At 41.6% G+C, this 23196-nt stretch overlaps 1 protein-coding gene across 1 annotated transcript; it reads left to right on the forward strand.

Annotated features, from left to right (window-relative positions):
* Positions 1–22315: 22315 nt before the first annotated feature.
* On the forward strand, positions 22316–22944 carry LOC101617303 (eukaryotic translation initiation factor 1-like). Its single transcript, XM_045148011.1, has one exon. It carries the CDS (start codon positions 22433–22435, stop codon positions 22772–22774), a length of 342 nt encoding a protein of 113 aa, XP_045003946.1. The 5' UTR covers positions 22316–22432; the 3' UTR covers positions 22775–22944.
* The last annotated feature ends 252 nt before the right edge of the window (positions 22945–23196 follow it).

The following is a 23196-nucleotide window of genomic DNA, read 5'->3' on the forward strand; positions in this document are numbered from 1 at the left end:
TCCGTCCCACTGAGCAGGCCTCGTGTCCAGTGGAGAGCAGCTGATGGCCCCCCAGCCCGGGGGCCGCTACCGCGTCTCCGCTCCCTGTCCTGGGCTCGCAGCCTGATAGCGTCTCACCGTTTAGCTCTGGGTAACCAAGTGTTTTGACAATAGGCTGCATTGCTTTGTGGAGCTCAACCCCTCCCTCACCAACAGCTCTCTCTGTGCGTGGTGTTGGGGAAACCCAGTTTTGGCACTGGGCCTGTGGTGTTAGATCTACCCCCTGCAGGACACTTCTGTTTGGACAAATCCCTCCTCCTGCCCGAGCCCCTTCATGCTTATTAAGAGTTAAAGCTTTTAATTCCCTAATCAGGAAGATTTGTAGGGTACAGATTTATATTGTTATTAATTTTATGTAATTCCCTCCAGCATCCCTTTCCCATCCCTACCAAGACCTTTCTACCCCAGTATTCTGTCTGGCCACTTGCCTGTGAAGCACTTCCTCCTCTTCTCCCTCCCTGGCTCCCTCTCTCCTAGCCTCATTTTCATTTTCAATCCTTGCCAGTACTACTTATGTTTACTACAACTTTCAAGCAAATAATGCTGCTCAATGTTAGGAACCACATATGAGAGAGAGTACGAGATATTTGTCTTTCTGAGCCTGTGTGACTCTGTCTAGTATGACTCTTTCCAAGTCCACCCATTTTCCTAAAAAGCTCATTAGTTCGTTTTGTCCATACAACTAAATAACACTGTATTGCGTATATGTACCACATTCTCATTGACCATTCCTCAGTCAATGGGCATGTAGCCTGTTTCCGATTATAGCTGGTGTGAACAATACAGCAATAAACATGGCTGGGGAAGTATCTCTTGATAATTTCTTTTTTGGAGGGGGGATGTTTGAGGTAAGGTCTCACTCCAGCCCAGGCTGAACTAGAATTCACTATGTAGTCTCAGGCTGGCCTCGAACTCACGGCGATCCTCCTACCTCTGCTACCTGAGTGCTGGGATTAAAGACATGCACCACCACCACGCCCAGCTTCTTAATAATTTTTTGAGCTAAGACTTTATTGTAATGGGGAAGAGGAATCAGGTGATGATGAGAGAGAAAGAAAAGAGATGGGTGTGCACAAAAGAGAAAGAATACCATTAGTTTTCATGTATAAGTTTACTTAGGTTTTTGCTATGACAAACATCTTATTACTTGATAGGTAGACTAAATTCTATGTTTTTATCTTCATATATGAATCAACAATCTAAGCATGTAGGAATGTACTTATAGCCGTTAATTCATCTTTGATTAATTGAAGATGTAAAACATATTTTGCAAACACAATATAATAAAATGGACAATCCATCAAGTTGCTTAATTATGAAAATCTTTGAGCATTAGCATTCTATTTCTTTTGCTTTTAATTGCAACTGGGAGCAAATTCATTTTTTCTTCTTAATAAAAATATCATTCATTGGGTGATTTTGAATGTTTTGAAATTATTTTTTATTTCATGGCATTTATTTATACCTTATGTTGTATTCTCCCCTCCCCCAAATAAAATATTTGAAGTAGCCTTAAAAGGTAAAATACAGCATGACAAATCTATGTTTACAGTGTATTATATTTCCAAGAAATAGAATATCCTTCAATTTCTTGAAAAAAGTTATGTGTAACCTCATTCTGTAAACTTCTGAACAATTAAAACAATATGATATAAGTAATTCACACAAAAGTTAAGGAAAAGCCAGGTGAAGTGGCACATGCCTTTAATATCCCAGCACACAGGAGGCAGAAGTAGGAGGATCACCATGAGTTCGAGGCCACCCTGAGACTACAGAGTGAATTCCAGGTCAGGCTGAACTACTAGAGTGAAACCCTACCTTGAAAAACAAAAACAAAACAAAACAAAGAGCTAAAGAAGATGTTATAGTTATCTTGCATTTCTGGGACAAAGCAGCAACTTAGAGGAAAGACTTTGTTGTTGTTGTTTTTATTCTCACAGTATCAAGGGGAAGCTTCCTGACAGCAGAGGAAAGCATGGCAGGAGAGGAGGTTGGACATCACTTCTGCCACAGCCAGTGGAAAACAGCCACAAAGAACTGAGCTGAAATGACACTGGCGAGTTAGAGGCTAATCAACCTTAACACCCCTCCTCCAGCAAGACCCCTCCTCCAGCAAGGCTCCACCTCCCAAATTGCCACCAGCTGGGAATGAAGCCTTCAGAACTCATGGGAACATCTGATTCAAACCTTCAAACCTCCACGTTCTGCCTCTGCCCCGCCCATACAATGGTGACCACCCATGATATAAGATGAAATCAAAAGTTAAGATGTTTAAAAGGGTTTTTTGTTTGTTTGTTTGTTTGTTTGTTTTTGAGGTAGAGTCTCACTCTAGCCCAGGCTGACCAGGAATTCACTATGTAGTCTCAGGGTAGCCTCGAACTCATGGTGATCCTCCTACCTCTGCCTCCCAAGTGCTGGGATTAAAGACATGTACCACCATGCCTGGATTAAAATTTAAGATTTATAAATAAGAAATATGGAAGGAAGCCTACTTCTTTACTAGCTAATAATATATATGTCAAAAAAGAGAGAGAGAGAGAGAGTTTTAGCCAGGTGTCGTTGCGTATGCCTTTAATCCCAGCACTCAGGAGGCAGAGGTCAGAGGATTGCTTTGAATTCGGGGCCACCCTGAGACCATGGAGTGAATTTCAGGTCAGCCTGAGCTAGAGTGAAACCATGCCTTGAAAAAGCAAACAAAAAGAAAGAGAGAGAGAGAGAGAGAGAGAGAGAGAGAATTTTGGCAGGAGTATATTGAGGAGGAAGCTAATGTGGTGGCCAGAATCCATAGATTGTTCTTAGAAAAACTTCAGTGCCAGAGGTGGAATACCTTCCACAGAGGAGTTGATCAGGGGGGTCCTCTGCTGACCAAAACCATTACAGGCTATTTCCAAGGCTCTTGCTTGCCCACAAGAACTAGATGGTAAGACTATTGCTGAAGACTCTTCATGCGGTTATGGGGAAACCAACTATTCTCTAATTGGACTTGATGTCTGCTTCATGAGAGGGAATTTCTGCCTGGTACTGAAAATATAATCAAAATTGTATGGCTTTGGAGGTCAAAAGCCCTAGGGAGGAGCAACTATTGTTGTCTGGCTTAATATATTTATTATACTCACCAAACTGCTCTGTAAATCTTATGTTTATACCCATATATTAATGCCACTCTCGCTTTCGGTTAGAGAAGCTGCTCTTTGCAGATGGCGGTGACCACTGTTGTAATCCAAAACTCTCCCAGGTGCTGAGAAAGGGACAGCTAGTTTTATCACTAAATGAGACATGTCTATCACACCCTTCAAGGCTCAGGGACCATTGTAGACAAGGGACAGAAAGGATGTAAGTGTCAAAGAAAGGAGAAGAGTGCTTACAATACTGTCTTTCAAACACAAAGCGGCCTTGATATTCATGACCTCACAGTGGCCGCCACTACCTACACAAGTCCTGTGTCACGGAGGTGATGATGGCAGCAAGTGGGAAGAGAGACTAGCTGGGAAGAAGGAATTCAGTGGAAGGGATTCGGGAGAAGGAAAGGGAAGACGGTGATTGGAGGGGATTGTGATCTTGGGATATTGTTTATGTTTATGGAAGTTGCCAATAAAAGAATTTTTTAAATAGATAAAAATGGACTTTAGATGTGTGCCTTTTCTTCATTAAAGCTCAGTACTATATCTTTACCCAGCTTTCTCTCATGCTCACATACTATGCAATCATTGTACATTTGTTAAATTAAGAGTTTGTCCTTGTGAAAACACTGTTAACTATAGGCTTTATTTATATTTTGCCTCCTTTTATGCTAATGTCCTTTTTCCATTAATCTAATTCTGGGCCACATGGCATTTACTCATTATACTGGCATGGCCTACTCCAGGCTTTGCTTCTGTTTACCTATCCTTAGTTTTAATATATTTTTTTTTAATTTTTTATTTATTTATTTGAGAGTGACAGACACAGAGAGAAAGACAGATAGAGGGAGAGAGAGAGAATGGGCGCGCCAGGGCTTCCAGCCACTGCAAACGAACTCCAGACGCATGTGCCCCCTTGTGCATCTGGCTAACGTGGGACCTGGGGAACCGAGCCTCGAACCGGGGTCCTTAGGCTTCACAGGCAAGCGCTTAACCGCTAAGCCATCTCTCCAGCCCCCTTAGTTTTAATATTGAATGTCTAAATAGCACTGGCACATAAGTCTGTGGAATACCCTTCAATTTGGGTTAACCTACCATTGTTTATTATTTGAATAATACTATTGTTGAGGAAAATACATCTCAAAAGTGAAGCGCCTTTCTTATTGGGTCATTTTGGGCACATATCATATTTATAAGATTTTCAGCTTACCAATTAGAATTCATAAATTCTGAGTCTCAAAGGAGATTTGGTTTTCACATAAGTATCTGACACTAAAGCCAATTTGCAGTTAGTCTATGTTATGTGTATTACAGGAAATAGCCTGTAATGGTTTTGGTCATCAGAGGACCCCCCTGATCAATCACTCCTTTCTTTTAACTTTTGCAGTGTCAAAATTATGCCTCATATTCAATTGAAGAATATGTTATCAGAAAACTTACTGCCATGATTTTAATCAGATGTGTGTCATCTATACCAGATATGAAACAATCAATAGTATTCCCATTTAATCAAAATTTTGGTGACCAGGAATTACTTAATAAAGATATGCTCTAAGAAATAGGCAATAGAAAATAATGGCTTTGAATCTAATATAGATTAACATATATCTTTTAGCTTATGCTTCCTAAATTTATTTCTAGTTTATCTGCCCCCAAATATGTAGCCAACTTTGTTGCAATCTGGACAGCTAGACAGAGCTAAATGCAAGGTAATTTTCCCCATGAGCCATGCACTCTGGAAATGACCCTGCAGATAGAATTATAATCCTTGTCTTTGATTGGGAGAATGTAGGTGTGTCTCTAAAGTACACTACATATAAGCCAAGCATAACTAAGACAAACAATCATTTTTTATCACTTCTTTCATCTTATGAATCCAAGATAGAAAGTAGATTGTCAAGGTAGAAATAGACTGCAAACTGCAGAGGGGCTTTTAAGAGACCACATTTTCCCTAAAATGCCCCTGTGTTTAATTCCTTTTTTCTTTAAAGTGTCATTATAACCTTCCTAGATAAATTGAATTTAATTCTATTAATGCCCACTTTGAAATATTTCATAGTAAAATGACCTAATACTGAAAAAGAGTCTTTTTATTAATAACCTTATTGTTTCCATGATGCAATGTGCATGTGATTTAGTATTGCAACATGTGCTCTTTAATGATAAGTTGCTTTGGTAATAGTCAAAAATCAGTAGTTTTCCTAACATGTTTCTTACTTTTGATGGACTTTTACTCAGGGACATGAAGCAGACATAGACACCAGTAAAAGTGTGTTGGTGAAGGAATTAATTCATGCTTAGTTTGGGCATGGGGAGCTAGCTGGCCTCAACAATCTAATTCATCAAAACCTTTATTTCAGCGTTTCTGCTTTTGCATTATTGAAAGAAATTTCTGATCACCTTCTTTATTACATGGCCTGAGTTGGGCACGCTACTCAAGTTTTGATAACACCTTATCACTTGCAATGTCGTTAACTCCACGGAAACAAGCAAGAGACAGAAGAGGGGATGGAGGGCCCCAATAATAATGATAACAATATCACCAGGAGTTCCACTACTACCCGATGCTTTCCTGTGCTCCATCTCTATTGATCCTCTCAGCTGGGCGTGGTGGCGCACACCTTTAATCCCAGCACCCGGGAGGCAGAGGTAGGAGGATCACTGTCAGTTCGAGGCCACCCTGAGACTTCATCTGTCGTCAATGCCCCCAGACACTGGCAGGAGAGCTCCTTGAGACCCCTCAGTGCTTTCACTAACAGAGGGCAGCAGTAAGAATGGGTCTCCGGGCCTTGCTTCCACCTCTGAGGCACTGGAGAATTTTAGGGGAGGCAGCTTTCCCTATTGTGGAAAACATGCAGAATGTGCAATTGGTGAGTGACGCTGGGGACGCCACTGTTCAGCCCCACGTGACAGATGCAGCAGCTGACCGAAGACCCGAGCGTGAAGAGTGTTTAGTGCACAGACATCAAAAAGCCACGGTTCTTACATTGTTTCCAGTTTTATTTATCAAGATTGTGATCATGATCGTGATAAAACAGAGAACAGAGATGTGTGAGTTGTGAAGTTCACTAAGCTCCTGCGTTCCAGCGGCACCAGTTTCAGACAGAGACACGCAGTCTGAAGGAAGCACCAGTTTTCAAACTTAGAGGCTCTGTGACAAATGACACATCCAGGCTGACAGTGTTTTTTTTTTTAAAAAAAAAAATATATATTTTTTTTTATTTATTTGAGAGAGAGAGAGAGTACCAGAGTGTACACCAGGGCTTCCAGCCACAGCAAACAAACTCCAAATGCATGTGCCCCTTGTGCATCTGGCTTTTGTGAGTCCTGGGGAATTGAACTGTGGGCCTTTCACTTTCCAGGAAAATGTGTTAACTGCTAAGCCATCTCTCCAGCCCCAGGCTGAGAGTTTCGAACGTGTTCTATTTCACTCAGACAGCTGGGGACTTTTACACTTTTAGGGCCTCTACAGTAAGCTCCTAGACTTTCTCCCATAACTCTTTCCAGCATTTATTATTGTAACTATCGGGACACTTCTCCTACTATCTAACTTGAGTCACTCATGATGTAGTTTGTGGCCTTTCACCCCCTTGAGAAATAGGATCAAATGATAATAAATAATATCATAATAGGACATTCTCCTATCTCAAGGGAATGTTCTTAAGGATTTGAGAGAATGTTTAGGGACTAAAAGAAAATCTCCTGATTCACACAATAACCCTTCTTTTATATATATATATATAGATAGATAGATAGATAGATATAGATATAGATATAGATATAGATATATAGATATAGATACACACACATACATACATACATATATATATATATATATATATGAAAAGTCTTTTGTTGCACTGCTTTAAAGCTAAAGCATTGCTCTTTCTAAGCATAGACAGTTTTCCTAGAAAAACCTCATTGCTTTTCAGTGTCAGCATAGGTAGCAATCAGTGCGGTGGCTCACACTTGTAATCCCAGCAACCAAGAGACAGACAAGTAGATTGCCTTGAGTTTGAGGCCAGCATGGGCTACATAATGAATGCTGGGCTAGCCTTAGCTAGAGATGCTATATTAATAAAGTACAAGGTGAGAGGGGGGGACTTCATGTTTTTCAGACTTTTGAGCATCAAGCTTATATAAAATGTGCTGCAAAATTCATTAAAATTTGTTTTACAGCTTTACTGGTTATCATCCAAAAGAATGACATTAACTCTAAGGAACAAGCCCGGCATGGTGGCGCATGCCTTTAATCCCAGCACTCAGGAGGCAGAGGTAGGAGGATTGCAGTGTGTTTAAGGCCACCCTGAGACTACATAGTGTGTTCCGGATCAGCCTAGGCAAGAGCAAGACCCTACCTTGAAAAACAAAACAAACAAACAAATAACAACAACAAAAAACAAAACAGGCCAAACCAAAACACAGCCTCTACAGAGCAATAAAATTAAGACTTTACAGAGAAAAATTACCTCTTGGAAGCTCTCCTTGAAACCACATTTACACAAGATGCTTGGAAAAAAATATCTGTGGATAACAATGCAATACAACTGTTATGCAAGACATGGGTTATGTAAGTTAATTTTTTTTCTTGTCAAAGATATATAGAATAATGAAACCAGATGTTACTTTGCACATTGGATCATGCATTGCTCCTAATGGAAATAAGATGTTTTCAGTCTAAATAGAATCTGCCTGGTAATGCAATATTTTTGCTCAGTAGATGTTTAACATGAAAACTTCCTGCAAACTGCAGCTAAATCATAGGACATATCTAATGAAAGTGTGCTCTTCGAGTTGACTTATAGCCATGGGAAATCATACAGCTTGCAATTAAATTATTGAATTATACAAAAGTAGCTTCTTAGCCAGGTGTGGTAGCACGCACCTTTAATCCCAGCACTCGGGAGGCAGAGGTAGGAGGATCGCCTTGAGTTCGAGGCCACCCTGAGATTTTGTTGTGAATTCCAGGTCAGCCTGAGCTAGAGTGAAACCCTACCTCGAAGAACAAAAGAACAAACAAACAAACAAAAGTGGCTTCTTAACTTCTTTGATGCCCTTTTATTCAAACTCATGGCTATTGCAAATAGCATTTTGTTGGCTAAAAGAAAGTCTTCAGAGCGTTTTGGATATTATTTCTCTCTCTTGTTATCCTGCAAGTAAAAGTTTAGAACTGATGCTAATTCAGTGCCTAAGATGATAATGTTGAGCTTTTGGGGGACACCTCTGATAACGGGTTGACATTCTTGTTTTTAATTTTTTTTTTTTTTTTTTTTTTTGAGGTAGGGTCTCACTCTAGCTCAGGCTGACCTGGAATTCACTATGGAGTCTCAGGCTGGCCTCAAACTCTGGGCGATCCTCCTACCTCTGCCTCCCGAGTGCTGGGATTAAAGGTGTACACCACCACGCCCAGCTTGGGTTGACATTCTTTTGCTGCTTCTGAGGGTTCACAGTGCTGGTGGTGAAGAAACCTTCAGATGTTCCTCACTTCAGTCATCTCTTTTCTAAGATAATCAGTGTAGTCAAATCTGATTTCTTGCTGCTACCTCCAACCCTATAATTGCTGGTTATTTTTGTTATTGTTTTGAGAGACAGGGTCTCATTCTATAGCCCAGGCTGGTCTGAAACCAATGGCAATCCCCCTGCTTTAGCCTCACCTCAGAGTACTGGCCTCATAGATGGGAGTTATCCCATCTGAAAATGTTTTGGTATCCTTTTTTTTTTTTTTTTTTGGTGGTGCAGGGAATTGAACACAAGGCTTTATGCATACTAGGCAATCACTCTGGCAATGAGGACATCCCTAGCTCTTTCCAGCACTTTCTGACTGAGCGGGAGGGAGGAGAGGTTCCTAGCTCAGTCATGATGTCAGGGTAGAACAAAACTGCTTGCATTGTAACTTCTACCACTAATGAGGCCAGCAGAGTCTGGGCTACAGAGCAAAAGCAAGAGGGAATGATGCCTGGTGATCCCACAGGTATCAGGCGGGAAGGCAACAAAGCAATGGGTAAGTTTGGGGAAAATGTGATCTACATTTTAGGGGGGATGTCTAGTTCCTTTGTATTAGAAGCTAATAAGCTCTCTAGTAAGTCCTTCCATGTTTAACTTTCAGTGACTTAAACAATAAAATGCCACTCTTGCCCATTTCCTATATGGGGAAGCAAGGTGAAATGCCTTCATTGCCATGTTCAATCTAATCATCACAAAGTTTCTGTTTGGAACGTGCGATCTTTGCCGTTATCTGCCTAAAGTGCGTATTCAAAGTTAATGATATGATGTGTGGTGATAGTCCGTCAAATTGAGGTTGGCTATCCTGTTTTTTAATGAAATAACCATTTTTATATTTTATTTATTTGAGAGTGAGAAAGAGGGAGAGAGAGAATGGGCACACCAGGGCCTCCAGGCACTGCAAACGAACTCCAGATGCATGCGCCCTCTTGTGCATCTGGCTTACATGGGTCCTGGAGAGTCCAACTGGGATCCTTTGGCTTGGATGACCAACTCTAACGAAAGTTCTCCAAATACTCCATGACATCTTTTTGTAACCTTGAACTATCTTCTCTATTTAGATCTTTTCCCTATTATTTATCTGGAAACATTGCATTCATCCTTTGAGATTTCCTATAAAAGTACATTTTGATGAGACTCTCATTGCTCCCTTCCTTCCCCAGTACTAGGAGGCAATGTTTGTAAGAATGGGGGTGAGGGGATAGTGAAAGAATAGAGTTCTGAAATTATCAGGATTCTTGGATATTAATTAATCAAAAATTCTAGGTTTATGGATAAAGATTGTAGAAAGATCAGTAAAAAGACCAACAAATAAAGACTTCTATAAAGAATAAAATTGGGGCTAGAGAGATGGCTTAGCAGTTAAGGCACTTGCCTGCAAAGCCAAAGGACTCGGTTCAATTCTTCAGGACCCATGTAAGCCAGTTGTACAAGGGGGTGCATGCCTCTGGAGTTTGTTTGCAATGGCTGGAGGCCCTGGATCACCCATTTTCTCTCTCTCTCCCTCTTTTCCTCTCAAATATATACATATATACATATACATATATATATTTCTTTTTAAAGAATAAAATTAGGGTTGTTTTTCTCACTTCAGATTGCAGGCTGTCCTCAGCACACAGTGATTAAGCTCAAACTTTACATTCTCTGCAGAGAGGATGGACTTGGTGGACTGCTTCAATGCCTCCTTGTGATCACAATGCACACATGCAGAATCCCAGCACTTGGGAGACCAAGGGAACAGGATCACAAGCTGCGAGCCCAGACCGTCTCAAAACAAAACAAGCAGGCAAACAGAAAACAAATCCCTGCTCTTGAGACTTCTGTGGAGGTGAGTATTTCAGTTTGTTTGTGAATGGAGACACAGGAAGGAAGGACAGATGGATGGAAGGCGGAATGGATAACGGAAGAGGCAGCCTGACTTACACGCTTAGGAAAATGTGCTACTTGGAGGATGGGGGCGTGCAATGATAACGGAGATTACTGAATAAAGACACCAAGGGCAGTGTGGTCTTTCACATTCCCACACAAAGAAAGGATCTAAGCATAGGCAGTCCTCTATGGCTAGCAGTTCATGTCTGCCCATGGGCAGAAAAAAAAAAAATCCATGGACAGTGAAAAGACCAGCAATATTTGAGAAAATGAAAAGCTATTACAGAAGGAATAATAGCATTATACAAGCAGAAGTTCAGAAAACTCATCAACCAAAGGAAAGCAAACGACTGGCTAAAGCCAACTCATTCGAAATGTAGCGTTGTATCCAGAGGCCAAAATAAATAAATAAATAAATAAATAAAACAATATGAAGAGCAAATTCTACAAGTGAGTTTCCGGTAATGGGATGGAAGCGCCTCAGCACACGGGGACAAAGCCCTCAGCGAACAGGGCCTCTTGGCCTGAGTGGCTGTGCCCTTCAGAAATACATTTTTTTAACCTTCGGTAGCAGAAGTGGAGAGATTTCTTGATGAAAAAAATGCCTGCGGTCCTGCTATCGCATTAGCCTTTATGGTCGGGAATTGGAGGGTGCACTAAAAGCACCCAGAGATCAAAGCAGGAGGAGAAAGGCCCGGGTTTAATAGAGGGTCAGACACGAGAGTGCCAAGGGCACGCTCCCCCGGCGCAGGGAGGACAGCTGCTCGGGCACTCCCTGATGGGGTGATCGGGACAATTGTTGGTTGTTTTTTGTGTGTGTGTGTGTTTTTTTTTGCAGTTGTTTCATCTTTACTGTACCATAAGGTAAAAATAGAAATATCTGTTAGGGCTTCACAGTTTTTCAAATGCTTCAAATTGCATGGCTTTTAATAGACTGTGCGCACACTTACCCTGCAAGGCGGGGTTCTCCTTCGCGCTGCTCGGCGCCTCTTGTCTCTCCTCCTCTACCCCAGTCGTCCTCCACGTGCACGTGATCCCCACTGATCCTCCCGCTGAGCCAAGGCCTGACTTAGTCTCTGTTCCTAGGCTCCTGAGTGCCAAGACACTCCAAGTCCTCCAAAGTCTTGATTATTTTTCTTGGTACTCTTTTGAAAGTGTCTTTTCAGATCATTGCATCATTTTAAAGTTGGATTACTTATTTTAAAAATGTATTTATTTATTTATTTATTTGCAAGCAGAGAGAGAAAGAGAAAGAGAGACAGAGAGCATGCCAGGGACTTCAGCTGCTGCAAATGAACTCTAGATGACTGCACCACTTTGTTCATTTGGGTTTATGTGGGTATTGGACCCTGGTTATTAGGAATTGCAGGCAAGTGCCTTAATCACTGATCCGTCTCACCAGCTCCAGAATCACTTTTATTTGGTCATTAAAACTTAGAGTTTCTTGTATATTCTGGTATCAATCACTTGTCAGTTGAGCTTTGAACAAATATTTCCTCCTTCTCTATAGGTTTATCTCTTCAGTCTGTTGGTTGTTGCCTTTGCTGTGAAAGGTGTGAGCCTCGGTATAGTTCTGTTTCCTATTATTGATTTTGTTTCAAGTGCTTTTGATGCTGCATCAACAAAGCCACTGCCTATACCAGTGTCTTGAAATGTCCCCCCTCTGCTTTCTTCTACTGGGTTCATATTTTTAGGACTTGCCTATAAGTTTTGCATCCATACTGGCACAAAAAGGCAAAAAGATTAGTGGAACCAGACAGCGTCACAGCAAACAGACTCCCACAGCTGCCACTAACTGATTCTGAGCAAAAGTGACAAAAATACATTTAAGAAAGGAAAACCTCTTTGATAAATGGTACATAAAAACTCCTATGTAGAAGACTGAAACTAACCTCCTGTCTCCATGTTAAGAAATTTGAATTCAAATGGATCAAAACCATAAATGAATATATATTTTATTTGAGTTTCCTTTTTTCTCTTAGGAACTTTGAGAAGTTACCTTTTCTTTGAAGAACATTGCAATGCTGACAAGATTATAAATGTATCTGACTTGACATTCCGTCCTCTGTTTCTAGTGGTTCCTCATCTTTCCCCAGTGCCCTCTGTCCTGTGCTGCTTATGCCTTTGAAACCCCGGGGATGGTCTTCCTGAAGGTACTCACTAGTCAAGGGCTAGTCCTAAACATCAGGCTTACCTCTTCTCACTCATAAGTCAGAAAGAATTTTCTAGCATCCCATTTCCTTTGTCTCTCTATCAGTGGATTTAGAATTGACCAGTTCATATAAGAATGTGGAGTTCCTTATAAGCAAATGTCACATCCTTTCTAGGGAAACAAACATTCCAGCATGATAAAAGAACTTAATTCTTAGCCATTGGCATTTTAATCACTTGGTTAGGTGTTTGGGACAATGCAGCTTTCTCTCAATCTAAATATGAACCCCTTGCCTGATTATAAGGCTGGTCATGATTTTGATCAGTGTGTCTATTTACGGGTCTTTGATGGAATATGGAGATTTTAAGTGAGACTCAGTGTACTGATTTAAATTTCATTTTCACAGGAAACAAAGGTCTCAGAAAATGAATCTTCTACTTTTTATGGGAATAAATAAAATTCATATATTGTTTCTCTGTTGTGTGAGCATCTATGTCCTTATTTGTTGATGGTTATAGAGGAAGTATGGGCAGCACTCTAAAAACAGCTAGCAATTGCAGTTCATTGCTATCTTGGACTTCTGTTCTCTTAGCAAGTGTCTGGCAATGGGCACTGTGGTATGCTATGGATGTACATTAATGGTAATCTGTCTGCTGACTTGGTTAAAACCCACATCAATCCAATCATTGGAGACCTGTCAGTAAGAGCTCCTGAACTTTACCCTCAGCCCATTACCAATTCTAAATTTACTCCTTTCTAACTGCATGTGGTGACACACTTCCTAGACAGGGAAAAGACTAAGAACCTTCTCGATTACGGTGTGCTCTTTGGAAAGTCAGGAACGATAGCAGAAAGAAAAGCTGTGGCATTCTGGACTTAAAAGTTCCCTGCTGAAAATAGCTGTCAACTCATAATTTAGTATCTTTCTCACACTGATCAGAGGACGGCTGACAATTAGCTATTAAATGTACTCAATAGATTGATGGATTCACTTATATCCATCAAGTCGACACTGAACACTGCTCAGATCCCAGATGTTACGTTGCATTTCAGGATATGACAAGAAAATTTCATTTCAGTGCCTTGATAGTCAATCTGGGTACAAGGAGGATGGAGGTGAGTAAGCCAATAATCATCAGCAGAGGCTGAGTGTCACGGCCACAGCAGATGACACACACACACACACACACACACACACACACGCACACACACACACACACACAGCAACAGGACCATGAAGAGAGAGCTGAATCTTTGCAGATAAATCAATTCCCTGGATCTAGAGGAGGAAAGACCATTTGGCAAAGGAAAAAAACAGCAGGAAAAACCAAGGAGATAGAACGAGACATTCTTGAAGAGCCACAGTTAAAGTGGGCTGCTCTTGTGGGTACACTGTGTTTGGAGCACACAATGTCACAAATAGATGAACACACTTGTGACTTTCCACAGGGTTGGAGTTTATTGACTAAAAATATGAAATTCACACTGTACACTGGTTTCAATGGCGGCAATTTGCCAGATACTCTTGCTTTCCTTGAAAGCACTGGTGGAGGCAAGCATAGATCTATGTGTGTGTGTGTGTGTGTGTGTGTGTGTGTGTGTGTGTGTGTGCGCACGGGAGTGCCCTTTCATAATGCAGAGGTCAGAAGACAACCTTGGGCTGTTGCTCCTTCCACCTATTTGAGACAGACTTTCTCTTGCTTTGCCCCAGGGAAAGCCAGTCTTGCTGGCCATGAGCTCCAGGGTTCCCCTGGCTCTGCCACCGAGCACCACTTTGCACCCAGCTTTATGCAGGTGCTAGGATTTGAACTCTTGTCTTCAGCCACCTTTAACTGCTGTGTCATCTGCCCCCCCCCCGCCTTTATTTGAATCTTAGTTGTTAATGGCAACATGCAAATCACACACTACACATTGCACAATAAATCTCTCTCTATTAAAACTTATTGGGGGGGGGGCTGGAGAGATAGATGGCTTAGTGGTTAAGACAGTTGCCTGGGAAGACTAAGGACCCAGGTTCAATTTGCCAGGATCCACGTTAGCCAGATGCACAAGGGGGCGCACGCGTCTGGAGTTCGTTTACAGTGGCTGGAGGCCCTGATGTGCCCATTCTCTCCATCTGCTTCTCTCTCTCTCTCTCCTTTTTAAATAAATTAGTTAATTAAATACATACAAAAAGTTAAAAATGTAGGTTTCAGGATGGCTACAAAGGGCTAAAGGGGCAAACAGTTTCAGAGGCGTGAGAGTCTAAGGCTGAGACACTGATGGAAATGTGGGTGTCTTAAAAGAACTTGCGGGTGGGGTGGTGTGGTGGGGGGGTGGGGGTTGGGGCTGCTGGAGTTACTGCTGCTGACTGTGGAGAAGAGTGAGACATCAAGTTCAAAACTGAACTGCAGGAGCCAAGCAAAGCAAAGGCAGGACCAGGTCCAGAGGAAGAACGACGGATGGATGAATGGATGGATGGATGGACGGACGGATGGACGGATGCAGCAGGTTCAGATAGGTGAACAGGCTGATGGGCGGATGTCACTTGAATAGGACATATCACAAGCTGAAGCCCCTGCGAGGTTCTTGACGCACACTCGAGGGAATCAGATTGCAGGTGTCTGGGGGCCGTTACCATTGCAGTGCTAGATGTCTACTTTGCTTCTTTATGGGGTCCGGGTAAAAGTGTTCTACCCACTCCTCAGTTGGGTGTGCCTCATGATAAGTTCTTAGGCCTGTACTCATGTGCCTCCTACAGTCCCAATTCACCCCAATAAATTTTATGGGGCAGCATCCTTTCTACTCCTGAGCATAAGTCATTTATCAGTCTGCCGCATGGGTCTTTCTAGACAGATGGAATCAATGATGTGTCCACCCAGATGTAGTTATCCCCACTCTCGAAATGGACTAAAAAACTGCTTGCAAAATAGAGTTCCTCAGAGCAAGGCACAGTCTGAAAAAACCCTATTTTACACAATCTGGAATAACTTAGAACAGGACATAGCCTGATCTTAACACATGTGTATCTTAAGGGGAATATGGGAAGTAGATGGTGAAAGTAAAATTTAAAAGATGAGCAAAAGTCTAGTCATACTGGGTGTGTCTGGCATATTAAATTTAGATTTTAATTTTTAATTTTATTTATTTGAGACAGAGAAAGAGGCACATAGAGAGAAAGATGGAGAGAATGGGTGCACCAGGGCCTTCAGCCACTGTCAATAAACTCCAGACACATGTGCCACCCTGGGCATCTGGCTTATGTGGGTCCTGAGGAATTGAATCTGGGTCCTTTGGCTTTGAAGGCAAGTGCCTTTGCTGCTAAGCCATACCTCCAGACCTAAATTTAGATTTTTGTTTTGGAGATTAACAAGAACTTCAGAACAGCCTAGAAAAAAATAATGATGGTAATACCATTATGTATTTTATGACAGTTCTTGAGTTTACCCTTTATGTTCTACCTGTATGCTCCCCCAAACCTTAAAGTCATGGGAAAAAATGAGCAAAGCTGTGAAGGGCTTTTCAAGACATTATGCCAAATGGGATCATCTTTCACTGGAAAAATTAATACCAATATCTATGTTTTAATCATCTTAAAAATTTATAAACTTTATACAAGACCAAAGTTAAATTGAATTATATGCAAAAAATATCTAAAATCAGATATCAACTTCAGGTTTATTGAACCATTTTCCATCTTTTAAAAGATTATAATTGAGGAAAACATTCCTTATTGTACATCATTTAATTTCTTTTAGTAATAGTACCCTCGTGGAGATGCCCTTGGCTGACTTACTGTTTCCTCCCAAAAGCAGAAAAATAAATAACAAATGGATTCTTCATAAAGTGACATTGCCTTTTCCTCAAAACATCTCACATTGCTGTTGGAATTATTTTTAAAAAGTTAAAAGTCCTGAATTGCCTGAATTGCAGTTTTCTCAGATGCATATATAATAAATCATCCTCAAAGCCAGATTGTATAAACATATAGTTTCTGTTCTAAAAAAAAAAAAAAAAAAAAGGCTTGCTCGGAAAGCTCAGAGAATCAGAGAAACCAAAATAATATTTTCAGCTTTTATACATTATCTCCTGGACTGCAATAATAAAACAGGAATGTTCAGACCCAAGAAGTGCATCTACTAAAGTCTGTAGTTCCCACCTACAGGTATGGGCACCTACAGGGTGCCCTAGAAACAAAAGACCCAGCAACCTCTACCACCAAGCCTTAAAGGGTAAAGATGGGAGACTCTCAGGGGCTCTCCAGTCCCACAAACATACACACTGGATCCTGGCAGCTAAGTGCTGTGAAAATCTTCATTAATACTTACTAGAGGGCTGGAGAGATGGCTTAATGATTAAGGCACTTGCCTGTGAAGCCTAAGGACCCACTTTTGACTCTCCAGATCCCCATAAGCCAGACACACGAAGGTGAGGGAAGCACAAGGTCGCACATGCCCACTAGGTGGTGCAATCATCTGGAGTTTGATTTCAGTGGCTGAGGCCCTGGAGCACCAATTCTCGCTCTCAAAAATAAGTTAAAAAAAATACTTGCTAGAGAAGGAAGACACCAGTGATTGTTCAAGAGTTGTAACTTAAAAGGGCTCAGAACAGTTTGATCTGTATGTTAGTGGCTGGACTACAGAGATCCAAGTCAGAAGAAGCGACGCCAAGACATGCGGGTGTTTGCAAGCTTGCCACTGAAACATGTGGCTCTCACTTATTGCAGCTCCCCTGTTACTAACACATGAATATCGTCATTACACAACCAGACCACATCCTGTGCTTGTCCAAGACAACAACATACTCTGGCATACATCAGTCCCTTACCTACTGCCTCAGGAAACATAAACCAGTCCAGCCACTTTGGAAATGACTATGGAGGTTCTGCAAAAATTAAAAACAGGACTTCCAGGGCTGGAGAGATGGCTTAATGGTTAAGGCACATGCCTGTGAGGTCTAAGGACTCAGGTTCGAGTCTCCAGGTCCCACCTAAGCACAATGGTGGCACATGCATCTCGAGTTCGTTTGCAGTGGTTAGAGGTCCTACAATGCCCATTCTCTCCCTCTCTCTGTCTCTAATAAATAAATTAATTAAATTAAATCTTAAAAAAAAATAGGACTTCCAAACCTGGCATGGAGGTGTGTAATTTTAATCCTGGCACTCAGGAGGCCGAGGTAGTAAGATCACTGTGAGTTCAAGGCCATCTTGAGACTACAGAGTAAATTCTAGGTCAGTCTGGACTAGAATGAGACTCTACCTCAAAAAAAAACAAAATATAACCCAGCTGTATGATCTCTAGGTATATGTAAATTCATCAAAATCAGCTTAAAGATACCCATGAATATCCCAATAGTACTTGCAATAACCAAACTATGTATTCAACCCAGGTAGCCAATAAAAATGGATACATAAAATATGGTGCATACGCACATGGTGTTTAATCCAGCTATAGAGAAGAATGAAATTATGTTGTTTGCAGGAAATGGATGGAACTGACATTATTATGTTTAGTAAAATACATGAGACCCACAAAGACAGCATCAAATGTTTTCTCTACTGTGTGGAAACTGTAGGGGAAGGGGTAGAGAAGAACGTGACCCAAAAAGTGGGAACTGTTAGAGCTAGGGGAGGCACCAAAGAGAGGGAAAGGGGTCAGGAAAGAATAAGAGATGAGGGCTGGAGAGATGGCTTAGTGGTTAAGCATTTGCCTGTGAAGCCTAAGGACCCCAGTTCAAGGCTTGATTCCCCAGGCTCCACATTAGCCAGATGCACAAGGGGCACATGCGTCTGGAGTTTGTTTGCAGTGGCTGGAGGCCCTGGCGCACCCATTCTCCCCCCCCACCCCTCTTTCTTTCTCTGTCTGTCACTCTCAAATAAATAAAATTGAAACAAAAAGAAAAATGAGTGAATTTGCTCAAAGCACATTATTTGCAAGTTGGGAAATGTCATGACATACCATCCTAATGAAAACTTAATGTTTGCTCAGTCATAGCTCAGCAAGGATTTCATAGTGATGACTGAGGAGCGTGAAGCAAGGAAGAAAGTGATTGTCCAATGACGGGCCTGGGAGGCTGGAGGTAGCTGGCCGGACCTCCCTAGATAACTCAGGTGCCATCTGTTGGCGCTTAAACTTGTCTTGAAGAGTTTATTCCTCTACAACGAAACGCTGCCCTACGTATGTGGAGACTCACTCCCTGTCTCTGTTTGTCAAGGAGTTTGGAAAAATAAAATGCTCTTCCTCTTTTACCAATACTTGTGGCATTTAAAATTTTTAATTATTTTTTATAAGATATGGACATATTTTGTATGTAAACAACGCATGTTGGTACCATCCTTTCCCTCTTCCCTGCCCCCTTTTCTTATCTTCCTCATTGGGGGTGCAGGTCAACCCCCTGGGGATTGTGAGTCGTGCATTATGGGGGGTGGCAGAGAGGCTGCTTGTGGCAGTTTCATGCTCTGGTCAAGTGCTCAGTTGATCTGGCTCTAATCATAGCTGTATGCTATGTGTCTGAAGAGTGCGCCATACTTAGTCAATGGAGCTTATTGAGTTATGGGCATATTTACAGCTTTCCAAGTTTACTCAAGCACAGCCATTCATTTACACACCCTTCTGAATGCATTAATTTTTCTTAACCAGTTTTCTGTTGTTGGGTATTACTATGTTTGTTTACAGATTTCATTTCAAATATGTGAAGCTTCTATAAGGACTTTGATATAAGTTTTATCATGTACATTTGTTTATGTAGATTTCCTAACAGGTGAAATACTAAGTCAAAGGTTTATTATCAATAAGTGAGACTTAGATGGAAAAGCTGCACTAAATAATTATGCTTTAATCATTCTTCCCAAAATGCATTAATAAGCATCAGTTCAAACAAGAGATGTTCTTGGAATGGAAAAGGGAGAGCAAATGCGAGCAACATCATACAGATCGCAAAGGGGAGAAATGGAAACTCAAATCCAGATTCCCTGACTGAATACCATATTACATTCCTGTCTTTCCTTGACGCGTTTCTAGATGGAGCTTTGCCTAGTAGAAGGCAAGCACTGTGGAAGGAAAAGTAAAACTGATGCCCTTTTACCTAAAATCAGTCTGTTATTCAAGGAAAACTGTGTCAATAGGATACCCTTTTTTATTGGGAATGGCATCTTGGTTGATGTGAATGGGTGCAATGTTCTAAAATAGACTCTAGGGCTGGAGGGGTTGCTTAGTGGTTAAGGCATTTGCTTGCAAAGCCGAAGGACCCAGGTTCAGTTCCCCAGGACCCACGTTAGCCAGATGCACAAGGGGATGCATGCATCTGGAGGTCATTTGCAGTGGCTGGAGGCCTTGGCACACCTATTCTCTTTCCCTCTCTCCCTCTTTCTCTATCAAATAAATAAATAAAAAATTTAAAATAGACTCTATAATAGTAATTATTACTTCTCAATAGACTGATGTGATATTGATAAGTAAACATTAAGACACTAATCTGTAACGTGGCAAATACCAATGAATAAATATTTCCTAGGATGAACTGTGTGATTTGGGACCTCCATTATCAGAAAATAATGGACAAAGGGCCACTGGCTACTTAGTGCAGTCATCAAGCTGAGTATCTCATCATATATTAACAACATTTGGTCCACTGAACTTTATAAAGAAAACTTTACTGGATTTAATAGGACTAAAGTTTCTATATCTTATTTATGACTCAGTTATTTATGTTTTTTATAAAATCAAAATAGAGGATTTTATATAGAAGAAGATTTGTGCAAACTAACAAAACTGAATATAGAAGTATTTTTCTAGGTTGATTCTATCACTTTCATGTACTTCTTCTATGCCCAACCTGGCTATGTAAAGGACCAAAAGTATCATGTTAAAATCTAGGATGGTTTAGCCATTTTCCATTATAAAACAAACAAAAACATTTATTAAACATTTATCAAATACAAAGCCAGTTATGGTGACACACACTTTTAATCCCAGCACTAGGGAGGCAGAGGTAGGATGATAGCTGTGAGTTTGAGGCCACCCCAAGACTACAGAGTGAATTCTAGGTCAGCCTGGGATAGAGAGAGACCCTATCTCAAAAAACCAAACCAAACCAAAACAAAACAGAACAAGCAAACAAACAAAAAGCATTTATCAGGGCTGGAGAGACAGCTTAGCAGTTAAGCTCTTGCCTGTGAAGCCTAAGGACCCCAGTTCGAGGCTCTATTCCCCAGGACCCACAATAGCCAGATGCACAAGGGGGCGCACATGTGTGGAGTTCTTTTGTAGTGGCTGGAGGCCCTGGCACGCCCGTTTCCCTCTTTCTATCTGCCTTTTTCTCTCTCTGTCTCTCTCAAATAAATAAATAAAAATGAAATAAATATTTTTTAAAAAGCATTTATCAAATATCTCCAAAGATGACATTTGGATAATGTGGTGGTTTGAGCCAGGTGTCAGCCATAAACTTTGGTGTTCTGAATGCCAGGTTCTCAGATGATGGAGATTTGGGAATTAATGCTTCCTGGAGGCAGTGTATTGTTGGGGTCCCCTTACCAGTGTTTGGCCCGCTCTCCTGTTCCTGTTGTCCAGCTGATGTTGGTCAAGGGGTGATGTCCACTTTCTACTCATGGCATAGTTTTTTCCTGCCATCACGGAGCTTCCCCCTCGAGCCTGTAAGCCAAAATAAACATTTTTTTCCCCACAAGCTGCTCTTGGTTGGGTGATTTCTACCAGCAATGTGAACTTGACTGCAATAGATACCTACTCTCAGGAAACCCAAGAAGTGGTTTTATTGGGGTGAACATAGAAGATAATAGGTGGCTGGCTTAAAATACTTAGTGGTGGTTCTCCCAGCTTCTTATTAAAATACCCTTGAAAATACAAAAGTGAAAGATTAAAAAAAAATATTGTAACACACTGTAAACTCAAGATCATATTCTCAAACCGGGTGGAATTTCAACTAATTTCATTACTGTGGGACTAAGTTCTCAAAGTCCATTGAGACCTCTTCGGTGCCAACCCTGTCCCTGAACCTGAACAAGGCAGATAAACGTGAAAGGATTGAAAAACCTTTGATTCACGCTGTCTGAAACTGCCATGAAATAGATACTAGAGAGCAAGTAACCAGCCTCTAACTCCAGAGAAATTATTCTGTAGCCCAAAAGATTCAGGCTCTTTCTCCCTCCACATCTACGAAACTGCAGCCCAGGGTTACACAGGAGATTAGAAGAGATTCTTTTAATTCAGTTCAGTTCCCTTCATCTAGGCAAGGGGCAAGATGACTATTAGGAATGCAGTCGGCCGTGTAATTCCACTGCCCCAAGAGCTCCAAATTGCATCCTGTGTCCTGTCTTATAAAAGCATTTGATAAAGCAGGGTGCAGTGGCGCACACCTTTAATCCCAGCACTTGAGAGCCAGAGGTAGGAGGATCATCGTGAGTTTGAGGCCACGCTGGGACTACATAGTGAATTCCAGGTCAGCCTGGGCTAGAGTAAGACCCTACCTCAAAAAACAACAACAACAACAAAATTGATAAATTAAGAAAACCAAAAAAAAAAAAACTCGCATTAAACACCCACCTTCTAACAATGAGAAGCTGAAATAAGGATTAAACTTAATAAAAATGGACATTTAAAAAAATTAATTTTCGGCCCCAGTCAGTGAGCCGCCGCCGAGGACTCAGCTGCCTCCCCCTCGAGCCCCCTCGCTTCCCGACGCTCCGTCCCCCCTGCCCGCCTTCTCCCGCAGCCACCTTCCGCAGGCCGTTTCCACCGAGGAAAAGGAATCGTATCGTATGTCCGCTATCCAGAACCTCCACTCTTTCGACCCCTTTGCTGATGCAAGTAAGGGTGATGACCTGCTTCCTGCCGGCACTGAGGATTATATCCATATAAGAATTCAACAGAGGAACGGCAGGAAGACCCTGACTACTGTCCAAGGGATCGCTGATGATTACGATAAAAAGAAACTAGTGAAGGCGTTCAAGAAGAAATTTGCCTGCAATGGTACTGTAATTGAACATCCAGAATATGGAGAAGTGATTCAGCTACAGGGTGACCAGCACAAGAACATATGCCAGTTCCTAATAGAGATTGGACTGGCTAAGGACGATCAGCTGAAGGTTCATGGGTTTTAAGTGCTTGTGGCTCTCTGAAGTATAAGTGAGGATTTCCTTGCAATGAGTACAATGTCCCTCCTGTCCCTTGTCACAAATTTAAAAACCACACAGCTTGTATAATGTAACCATTTGGGGTCCACTTTTAACTTGGACTAGTGTAACTTCATGCAATAAACTGAAAAGAGCCATGCTGTCTAGTCTTGAAGTCCCTCATTTAAATGGAGGTCAGGCAGCAGGCACCTGGCAGTGTCCAGCCTGAAACAAAGCAGAAACGATGTTTCGGCCAAGCCCAGAGCCCCGAGACCACAGAAGGCTATGTCTGGCCAGAAGCTCCTCAGCTCTCCCTCTGCTCTAGAGTCCCCTGCACTAGGGGAAGGTCAACGTCTGAACAGCCCAGTGAGCTGGAAGAAGGTGGGGTCAGGCAGCAACAGCAGCAGGGC

The sequence above is a fragment of the Jaculus jaculus genome, chromosome 4, assembly GCF_020740685.1.
Source record: "Jaculus jaculus isolate mJacJac1 chromosome 4, mJacJac1.mat.Y.cur, whole genome shotgun sequence".
Classification (NCBI taxonomy): Eukaryota; Metazoa; Chordata; class Mammalia; order Rodentia; family Dipodidae; genus Jaculus; species Jaculus jaculus.